This window comes from Copidosoma floridanum, unplaced genomic scaffold (assembly GCF_036245765.1).
Source record: "Copidosoma floridanum isolate Cflo_tuat_1 unplaced genomic scaffold, Cflo_Japanese_pri ptg000007l, whole genome shotgun sequence".
NCBI classification, from domain to species: domain Eukaryota; kingdom Metazoa; phylum Arthropoda; class Insecta; order Hymenoptera; family Encyrtidae; genus Copidosoma; species Copidosoma floridanum.
In genome coordinates, this window is record NW_028321884.1 from 1,783,886 (window position 1) to 1,795,289 (window position 11,404).

General features: G+C 39.5%; 1 protein-coding gene across 1 annotated transcript; it reads left to right on the forward strand.

Moving 5' to 3' along the window:
* Positions 1–33: 33 nt before the first annotated feature.
* Positions 34–3,852, forward strand: LOC106636165 (uncharacterized). Its single transcript, XM_014348485.2, has 4 exons — positions 34–243; positions 415–594; positions 674–806; positions 885–3,852. Exons 1-4 carry the CDS (start codon positions 184–186, stop codon positions 3,695–3,697), a joined length of 3,186 nt encoding a protein of 1,061 aa, XP_014203971.2. The 5' UTR covers positions 34–183; the 3' UTR covers positions 3,698–3,852.
* The last annotated feature ends 7,552 nt before the right edge of the window (positions 3,853–11,404 follow it).

Here is an 11,404-nt window from a genome sequence, read left to right on the forward strand (position 1 = left end):
GCGGCGCGCGCAAAAGTGGCGCAGCCCGACAAACTTTGTAATCAGCTGTTATCCGCCAAACGACACACTCGTTGCTATACATAACAAATCTTGTTTAGAATTGTTTTTAATTTAATTTATGAGCGAGTTTGTAGTCATCTCGAGTGGTGTGATTATTGTTTTATCCTTGAGCTGAAGTTGGAGATGCCGGAGAAAATGTCGGACAGCAAGAGTAAAACCAAGAGGCCTAGGCTTTCCAGCGAGGTTTGTTTGATTGTCATTGTTTTTTTTTTTTTTTTTTTTTTTTTTTTTTTTTTGCTAAAAAAGACTCTTCATCGCTTTTTCTTCTGACCAAAAAAAAATTGGGGATACTTTGAGGTTTGCTGCGTGTACTTAATGTTTAGGTTATTTCAAATGTTGAATGTCTCATTTAAGGAGTCGTACAGCAGCTCTACCAGCACGTCATCCATGAGTTCTTCGTCCGACGAAGAAACGGATGCCAAGGATTTAAAACCCATAGGCGAATATCTAACTAATAGAACGGAACTTGCTGCGCAACTTTTCAAATCTGTCAAAGCAGAAAAGATCCGTATGATGCTACCACAAATCATGAAGGTAAATACTTGCCTATGTACAATTGTCAATGTAATTTTTTTTTGTTAATATGCATATAATATTCATGTTATTTTTCTAGAAAATGGATCTTGATGAACTGCAAGAGTGGTGTGCTGCTGAATTGACGGGCATGTCAAAAAAGAGGATCATGTGTTGTATAAATGATAAACCAATGTTGGAATCTTCAGAAACGGACGAGTCAGATGACTCAGGTAAATATTGTTCATTTATTTGTTTACAACCCAAGAAAGAATGTACAGAATTTTATTTTTGTATCATCATTTACGCAGGTCCTTCTCTTGAGATTATTTCTGATACAGAGTGGATAAGCGAAGATGAACCTAGTGTGAAAGTTGAAGGAGTAAAGTCAAAGAATAAAAAAGATTCTAAGAAGCCAAAGAAAAAAGTTTCAGTGCAAAAAAATCAAGATGCCACAAAGAAATCCAAATTGAGAACAAAAGTTAAGGGAAAACCGGAAACGGATAGTAAATCACAAGTTAAAATCAAAACAGAAAAAATAAAAACAGAAAAGATAAAAACGGAAGATAAACCGAAAGCAAAAGAAAAAGAAGGTGAAAGTCTTTTAGATCTTTTAGAGCTGGAAATGAGAGCAAGAGCCATCAGAGCTTTGATCAGAAAAGAAGCAGGTGTCTCTAGCAAAGTAGATGCACCTAAGACTAACGCGGAACCTGGAACGTCATCCGACCAAAGTGCCAAGGCTAGACAAGTCAATCTAAAAGAGCAACTAGAAAAAATCGATGTCCTCATTAAGCACGGAGATGATGAAGATGTTTTTGTAGTTATTCAGCCAGCTCCCACTATCGAGTTACTTTCCAGTGAAAGCGAAAATGAGGACCACTCCAAGCGTGTTAATAAAAAGTTAGCGACTGAAAGACGATCTGAAAGTGAAAATGTCCAAGAGCAACCGAATAAAAATCCATCTGCAGATGCAACCAAAAATGTGAGCATTAATCAAGATACTAGTGCTAACAAAGAAAAAGACAAGACGAATGAAGCGAGCACTAGTAAAATAAAAGATAAAGATATCGTTAGTAAAAAGGTAGAAAATCGAAAAGAAAGTTCCAGTTTGCCAATGAGTGTTACTGAAAACAATGCAGATGATAAACAAGAACAATCAAATAAGCCTAACGAAGAACTTGAAGATGGAGAAATCCTTGATGACGGAGAAGATGTCGGAATTTCTAGTCAAAAAGCAAATAATTCCAATGAAGACGTGACTCTCAACAAAATTAAAAAAGTGAAGAAAAACCTACACATACGTTCCAGAAGAAAGAGCAAAGATAATGATATTTTTGATTTGGAGTCTGAAACTTTGAACAAAAAAGTGATTAGATTAAGGAATGAAAATAGCAAGATTCAAAATGTCCAGGTCAATACTATTGCAGATGAGCCGATAGAGATCGAAGAATCACCAAGAAGAGAGACTGAAGTAGAAAAAATAGGAAAATCTAATGAGGAAAGCATACAAATTGATCTGGATGATGATAAATCCTTAGATATAGAGGAGATTATCAACTTGGACGATTACCCTGATGACATGGATATCATAGAAAAAAATGAAACTAACGATGATGAGCCGGAAAGTGAAAAAACAACGAATTCTGATATCAAGGCAACAGAAAAAACCGCTTCTTCATCGACTCATTCGGAAACCTGGGCAACACGCTATGTTAAGCAAGACGACGTTCAGAATGTGATAAAAGAATCAAAAATACAGTCCGAAATACGTAAGAGATTGAGAGAAAGACAGAGGCAGAGTAAAATGAACAATTCTCCAAAGATGAAAGATGATGAAGTATTACAGCCAAGTTCCGAGTTTGAAATGCAGAAACCTACGGGTTCTGTCGAAGAGTATTTGGCATTGAAGGCTCTCCAATCCAATGAAAAAATAATTGGTATTTCCGAAGATAGTACGAACAGCACTGGCTCTTCTAAGTCTTTAGTACTAAGTGAGTCACTTTCAAGTACAAATACTGCAATAGAAAAAAAATCTGTGAGCGAAAATCAATTTGCAGAGATAGCAAAAAAATCGGACAAGTTACATTCGAATGCTACTGCAGAAAGTATTTTTTCAAAGGACAAATACAAAGAAGCACAGAAAAAAACTAATAAAGAAGTATTTGTCAGTGAAACCGCGACTAATATTGTGGAGGATAGCATTGATAGCACTATCTCTTCTAGCCCTACAGTAAGGGGTAAGTCACCATCGAGTAAAAATACAGTGATAAAAACACAACCCACAGATGATGTAATTACAGCGAGTACGGCAAAAGATCCAGAAAAATTGAATCTCGCAGCAGCTGCAAAACGTGATTTGAAAAAAATGGAACGCAAAGCAGCGGAGAAAAAAACCAAGCATAAAAAATCACCCCGAAAAAAAATCACCAATATTTCAGAGGATCGTGCAAATAGTACAAGCTCTGCCAAATCTCTGGTTCAGAGTGAAAGTGAAAACATCAAAGTAAAACTAGAGTGTGTACCTGCAAGTAATAGTTCATTGGTACAGGTGGCGATGGAATCAGAAAAATTCGATGTCAAAGTTGAAAGTGATCCGCTGAAAGAAAAAAACGAAGCGACGAACGAACAAACTGAGCCTAAAGTACTAGACAGTGAAAGTGTTGCTAAAGATAGTGCCAACAGCACTAGCTATCCTAAATCTCCAGTCCAGAGTGAGTCTCTTTTGAGTGAAAGTTTGTTGGTAAAAAAAGAATCTGTATCTACCAGCAACGACACACTATCAGAGGTGGTTGAAGAATCAAATGTAAATACTGTATTAAAAAGTGAACAAGCGAATAAAGGACTCATTGAGCAAGTATCAGTGGTTGATGAAAGCAAAAAAGAAATCAAGGAAGTGCCAGACGAGGAAAACGAACTAGCCACAGTTCTTAGTACGATAGTTTCAAATGAAGAAGCAAAACTGGATTGTTCGGAACCGGGTGATGGTGGTAATGATGGCACAGGCTACCCGGCAAGTGAGGATGTGACTCGTGTAAAAAGTGATTCCCGCGAAGGAAGTAACGTTAGTAAAAGGACAGACGACGACGTGCTTACGATTCCAAAAACCGATGGAATAGCGAGTTAAGAAAACGGGGGACGTACTGTACAGGATACAGAGAGCGATCAAACGAGTGAAGATCCGCGTCCGTGCGCACTAATTTAATCACAATCATTGTAATGTATATACTTGCATGTGCTGTACAATTAATCTTAAATTATATTTTGTCTAAGCATCGTAAATCATCGTGATTTTTTACCGTACTTCGTTTTATTATTTTTCAACGAGCAGAGTTTAAATGCTTACGTTTGGTTGGAGGGGAAAGGGAGAAAATAATTATCTAGTTTAAGGGATAGAGCGCGTAGTCGGTAGCTTCGCGAGCAAACAATCGGCTAATGATATGTCAATACGGCTGAGCTAATCAAGCGGCTGTGCCAACTGCGGATCGATTGGACGTGACGAAACTACGTGTACATATAGTACTATGTGTGTACAGGTATACGTTGTCTTCTATCAATGGTTCACTTTTCATTTGACGATGAGTACACCCAATCGAATTTCGAATCAGTAATTTTGTTTTTCAATACTAACATTTGTCATCCACGTTTTCTGTACCATTTTTTTTTTTTTTTTTTTTTTACATTTCCTTTAATCGAAAAATGTTGGTGTCGTATCTTCACGTTTTCGATTTCGAGTCTACATACCTATTGATGTTTCGTCCAGCTATTCCGAGGAACTTTGATATGAAAAATAAACAAATAAGTAAATAAAAAATAATGCGACAGTAGGTTGATTTTGAGAAAAAGAGCATATCCATGTACAGGAATGTAATTTATTTTTATCATTCCTACAAAACGTAATGTACCTTTTTTAATTTTTTAATTAGATACATTGCACCAATCCCGAAAAACATCTACAATAAATGGTGGGTGTTATAAAAGTGGCCAAAATCATTGAGTAGAAGTCGTAGATAGGTATCCACTGACTTTTTTTTTTTATCGAGTTCTAAGCTGCCCAGAGCTTGAAAAATCGTATTTCCCAGCATAAATGCGAATTTCAACTTGAGAGACAATAGTGTTTGCCACACAAGTGCCATATCCAACCGGGGCTAGTGGCGATATAGTGCTATTGTGACAAAAATGACTACTTATTCTGTAACGACACGTACACTTTTTTCATGGCTATAAGCCTTATTTTTAAAATCAAAAAACCAAGCGCCCATACCTCGACTACATGTCCTCTACCCCAAAAAAAAACATCGAAAACAAGGTCGGCTACGGGAATTCCGTAGATGTACGAAAAGTTGTCAGCCCCTACCTGTAGTATAGGTATGTATACGTAAGAATGGGGGCGGGGGGTGGGAAGTAAGAGCGAGAATCGCTCTCCTGGTCCTAATGGCGTCAACAAACAAAAGTGAATCGATTTGAAATAATGGCACGCAGCCCGAGCGCGGTGGCAGAGAGTAGCTTGCCAAGGGGCGGCGAGAAAGCTCGCGACAAATAAAAGCACTCAGCACGAGCGGCTTTATCCTTATATACAACTGTCTCGGGCGTCTTGACGCGCTCCGAGTCGCTGCTTTCTTCTATCTGTCTCTCTTTGGTCTCTTCCCCCCCCCCTTCTTTTTCTCCTTCATTCAGGCGAGAGAGGCCACTTGGACGCAATCGCGAGGCGCGCGTGCCACACCCCCTCGACAGTTTTCCCTTTTTCCGCTTGCCTTTTCCTTGATCCCTCTCTCCCTCTCTCTTTACTTGCCTCGTCTACTTACCTATTCATCTCTCGCTCGCTGCTTCGCGGAGGACTCCATGCAGGAAGTCATTTTCGTTAGAGGCGCCGCCGCGAGAGAGCATCCGACTTTCTTTTTTTTTTTTCGCACTTTCTCGCTGTTTTCTTTTCTTCTGTTTGGATTTTCGTTAATCATATAGATATCGGATCGAAGAAAAGAAAAAAAAATCAATCCTTTTTTGTCGCATTCAACAGAACACATATTATTTTATTACTTACACGAAATTATGCTTGCTTAATTCTCACACAAGTAAGAGCCGAACGAATAATGCGCGGTGGTTGATTTAATTTTAATGATTTTACGTCTGTCGGCTAATATAATTATATAAATGTATATAAACTATTGTGAATGGAAATGCCCGTGAGGTATAATTTTTTACAGCGCACAGAAATAAATTTGAAATTCAAAAACAGGACGAATCATGTACGATTTCTAAAACCAATAAATAATTTACAAAATGGTTTCATTTCAGTACACAGTCGTGATGGTGAGAGAAAAAAAAAAGAAAGAGCGGAATTAGGCAAGGGACGGAAGGGGAAATCGAAAGCGGGTGGCAAAGTTGGATCCATTTCCGTCCCTCTCCCCCATACACATACCATATAAGTAAGTAAGTCTTTATTTGGCACAAATATACATACACAGCGGCGGTAGCCTCGACTTTTCTTATTTCGCGCTCGACCGAGTGTCTTTCCATGACCTTCCTAACTAACGCTTGATAGGCAATATACCTATACAGCTGTGCGCGGTGCTTAACTCACTGCTCGCCGAAAATTACCCACCCCCCCCCCCCTCCCCCGAAAGAGAAAAAAGTGTACGTATATATACGTATAGGGTATTTCCTCCCGGTAATGGGACTCGGGTTCTGCAGCTTTTCCCAACGAGCGCCAGGCGAGGGAGACGAGTTTTATGCTTATTCAATTGAATTTAGATACAGTCCTATTTTTTATTAACGCTATCAACTTTTTCGACACCTTTTTACTGTAAATTGTATTTTTTTTTTTTTTTTTTTTTTTTTTTTCCAACTGTAAGTATATACAATTTTGATATGCCGCACTCTTTTGCCTGAAGCTTTTTCCAACTGTACCCTCTAAAAAAACCTTGGCGCCATTTTTTTCTGTTAAAAAATGTGGCCAAGTACTGCCTTACAAGTAGGTGATGGTATAATGAAATAAAAAAAAATTATCCACCCCACCGCACGGGTGGCGATATATGCACAGTTATAATAAAATTGGCGCTCGAGTGGCCAAAAAACGCGGGGGAGAACGATGACCACGCGGACACGGAGTCGGAGCTAGCGTTAAAAAAAAGAAGAAAAGAAAAAAACTGGGGATCCACTCGTTTCTCGTTAAATCGAGCGTAATAACGCTCAAAATGGGGGACGTGCAATATTTGCGCGGATCCGAGAGCAAAGGGTGGCGAATGGAAGGAGCTGCCGGAGGACGCGGTCGGTGCTTTTAATTGGACGCGCTCGCGCCCGGGGAATTGATATTGGGAACAAAAACTTCAATTTCAGCCGCGTCACGTAGTCGCGCCCACCACCGGCCGGATGGTACAATTGACCGCTGTCCATTACACGGACGACACAGACGTACCTATATATGCATCTGGTACGTCTCTCTCGTTTCGCACTCCATATGCAGGTCTTTTTCGTCCTTTTGTGCTTGCGCTCGTATATTTGTAGAGCTCACCTGATTTGCGACCCTCCTCCTCTTTACGCGACCACCATCTTTTGATCCTTTCGCGTGCTTTTCTCCAACTCGCACCGTTTAACATTTTTTTCTTCCAATTTTCCCGTTTTTACTGGATTGTTGGACCCTTTGGATGTGTATTTGAAAAAAATTACACGGTCAACTAGAAAAAGTGTACGTAAAAAAAAATATTAAAAAATGGTTAATACAGTGAACTGCTCGTTAGGGAAAATTTTTTATTTTCATGAACTCAAATTAATAGTGAAAATCCCTGGATGTGACACCTATATTAAATTTTATGGTCGATAAAAGTATAATTTTAATCTTGAAGAAAAAAAAAAAAAAATTGTTTTTTTACGTTGAAGCGTTAAAAACAATTTAAACTACTTATAAATGCCACCCAATCAAACGGGTCCAAGACATGTATAAGCAAAAAATCGTCGGACAGAAGGATAAAAAATGATTTCCAGGGAGCACATCGCTCGGGAAATCTCGTTCCGCGAGCTCTTATCTGATTGAACAAAAAAAGGAAAGAAGGTGGGAAATAAAAAGTTCCGCGAATGTATGCAAATGGAATCCAGCGACCGAGTAATGAATAAAAATATCAATTTGCCGTTGACGAAGGCGTCCCGTATATATATACATACACGGCTGTTGTACCCGGAGCATTCCGCGCGACCAGCCGAGCGTCAAATTGAAAATCGCAATTAGTTAATCGGTACGGTGGCCGCGCGCACCATCCCACCCCCCCCCATCCAGCAATTGTCTGTTGTCTCTCTGCTACACGTACACTACTAATATATACGTGTTCTGCAGTTATTTGTGTTGCATGGTATATATTCTATTACAGTGTGGGTATGTAGGGGATAAAGAAAGGGTAAAGCGAACGCTTTGTGATTCTGCGGGTAATTTCGCGCTGTTGACACCGATGCCGATGATGACCGTTCGACTACAGCCCTGGAAACGAGGATTTTCAGTGTACGAACAAATTCACGGGAAAGAAAATCGGAGAAGTGGGTGTAATAGGGTGCCTTCGTTTCATCAATTTTCGTATAGCGTCAAATTAATATTTTTCAAATGCGAGAGAAATTAATTTTTTTTTTTTCAAACCTCATTTTTTCAACTGTCTCGAAATTACTAATTGGTGAAAATTCAATCAATTCGCAATGGGAAATGTTTTTATTTGAATCGGAAATACGTTCAAATCGACGTACTGGTCTCTTTTGCGTCACTTTTGTCAGATCGATCGATCCCTGAAGTTTCGATCTCTCGAATAACGGACGGATTTCGAGGAAGCAATCATTTAAGCCAAATATTTTAGTAAAAGCTGTTTCGACACGCCAAATCCTATAGGCCCTTTCAAAATATTTCCAATAAAAAATGATTATTTGTACCAACTTTATTTTTATTATAGTTTCCTCTTTTTTCATTTTGCTTTTTGTAATCCTACGAATTCTCGAATAAATATATATTTGAAAATAGATTTGCACGTACCGTGTGGAAATATCCGGAAAGGCAAAAAACCAGGTAGTATTGAAAAAATAAACGTGGTAGGTGTAGGGAAAGTAATAAAGATCGGCAAATTTGAAAGGCTTTTTATTTGCGACATTTGGCTCGGCGTTTGATTGAGAGGTCACACTCTATTTTTTTCGCCACTAACAAAGTGCCAGTCGCAATATTAGTTTCAAAAGGGGAGATAAACAGTTGCACTTGATTTTCTATTATTTTCACTCTGGATATAATAATATATGTATATCCTGCCAGTAGGTAATTGAGATGAAAAAAGAATCTTGGCTTCGGTATAGAAAAATCAAAGTTTCGTTCAACAATGTTTTTTGATTTCGAAACTCAATTGAACGTCTCAAAAAAATAGTAATCAATTTTCGATAAAAAGGCTAGCGTTTTGGCTTAAAAATGACGGATTGCTATTATCTGGAATAAGAAAAGCTAGGGGGAACCAAAATCTAAGCCAATCTGGTTGAGCCCTCGTGGTTCATGAACAAAAGAAAATTGTACCATTCGTATGAGTACATGGCATCTTGTATACATATATTATATCGCTGAGTCAAGTGGAGCTAAATTGACCATTTTTTTCTTCTCGAAGCAAACATCCTATACAGATGACAATCAGCATCTTAATTTTTCCGCACGAACCGCGCTACCTGAGCACACATATTTATCTTTTCTGATGAAAATTCGTATACATAATATACTCGTAGCAAACAGAGTTTGTAGTACTCGAGCCACGATACACCGTGTAGACCTACAAAACCCAAATCCGACCCTCAAGCGAACCGCAAACGAATCGGACTCGGAGCAAACATTGTTAACCATCATGTGTATAATACGGGATAAACCGCTGTGTCGCCGACGGCGTTGGGCCGACAAGGAGATCCACCCATTACCAACAGCTAACTTGGCTATATAGACAAGCATTGTGTTGCTGCGTCCAGAGAAAAGAAATCCAGCGTCCAATCGATGGCGCACTTAATTCGGTACTGCATATATACGCACGGCTGCGTCCCCCCCCCCCTTGTGTCTGATTGTCTGTTTGCTCGTTATACTCGTGTGTTTGAGCCGAGAGAAACAGAATTTAAATGTTTATTTAACCGCACGTCAGACCGGGTATGGGTGTACGGAACAAATGGCAAGTTCGTGTTGTGGATTTTACCGTTCGGCCCATATGCTTCATTTTCGTGTGTGGCGTGTGCCTTAATTTACGTTACTCTACTTGTGCGTTTAGTTGGATGCTTTTTTTTTTGGTTGAAATTTTTATTCGATCATCACGAAATATCAAACGAAATTTTATACGATTGAAAAAAAATCATATAGTTTTCGACAACTCTCGTGGGTGTAAAGTTGCCTTTGGTCAAGAGTTGGGGCATCAAATATGTTTCTCACAGTGCTGGAATGAGACATTTTGCGATTCGTGGAAACAAAAGTGTTTTTTTGTGCACCAGAACTCGCCTGGTACGAGAAAAAAAAAAAAAAAAAAAAAATTCGTCCTTTCAACTGTATGCATGGATCGAATTTAATCGAGGCAACGAAGCACCTCGACTCGGGGAAAAAAAAAAACCAGATCGATTAGTTCGTGGTAGGTAATAATTGCCTCAATTAACATATACGGGAGCCTTCGTCGTCGAGTCAAAAAGTACCGCGAACTCGACCAATTAAAGCTGCCCCTGGTTAAACTCGATCCGCGGGCCCTCAACATTTTGCTTCTCGTTTCCTCGTGTGTCGCACACGTGTATAGATGTACGGAAAAAAAAAAAAAAAAAAAAAAGAGTCGTTACTATACAACATACCTTTGCCAACCCCCTAAATTCGCCCTATTCAGCAGTACACCTACACGTGTCTCATACACCATATATATACATTTATACACGGCGAGTCTTCCAATTAATCGCGACGAATCGACTCGGACATATTAATGAGCTCGTTACCGGGGACTGGTTTTTTTGTTGTTCTTCCCCCTCCCTTCGCTCCTTGGCCTCTCTGCTCCTCTTATTTTCCATGTATCTCTTTTTTCGCGCAATTCCTTATTACCCTATACATGTATATAATACACACGATCACGAGGGTGGGAGAATTTCTAACGAATTACGTATGGATCGCGCGACGAGGTCTCGGTGACCATATCCAATTCGCAAACAGTGTCGAAAAATTGATTTATTCCCATGCATGTAGTATTTCAGTTGGGAGGACAGGGGGGTAGGGGGAAAGATCTAGTGATCCCAATTACTTCCAGTGCATAATCATCGTGGACTGTACATCTGGTTGTGCAACTTGGCAACACAAAAGAATAAATTAAGTACAACAACAAGGAGCCCCCTGATAGTGGAACTAAACGGGTTACGATGATTCGATTGGTTTCTCTGATGCTCGCACTTTTCCAACTATCACTGTTTTTACACGGCTCGATTCGACAAAGATCGTTCCTCGAGGTACACGGCTGTTGTGGACTGTACATAACAAATGCGGGTCGCTGCGTATATAGGGGAAGAAACGAGCTATACACACATCTACATACACTATACATGCGGGCTCGAGTGAAAATTCTAAGCGCGCAATTAGTTGGTGTGCCCACCAGCCCCCTCGGATCACACGCACACATGCGTATACACACCTACAGGAGCTTGTGCGGACCCGACCACTCTGTTTGTCCAAGAGGATGAACGCGCACTGATTGCCAACGTATACGCTGCCTTTAATCTCCAAAGCTTTTTTTTTTTTTTTTTCTAATCATGAATCATACAGCTGCTCGGCCTTTATTTCGTTTTCGTCTATGTATGAATCAATTTGATGCAGAATACCTCTAATATA

Coding starts and splice junctions, on each gene's coding strand:
- LOC106636165 (XM_014348485.2), top strand. CDS start 184: ATGCCGGAGAAAATGTCGGACAGCAAGAGTAAAACCAAGAGGCCTAGG. Junction 595..673: donor TGCTACCACAAATCATGAAG/GTAAATACTTGC, acceptor TTATTTTTCTAG/AAAATGGATCTTGATGAACT. Junction 807..884: donor GGACGAGTCAGATGACTCAG/GTAAATATTGTT, acceptor TCATTTACGCAG/GTCCTTCTCTTGAGATTATT.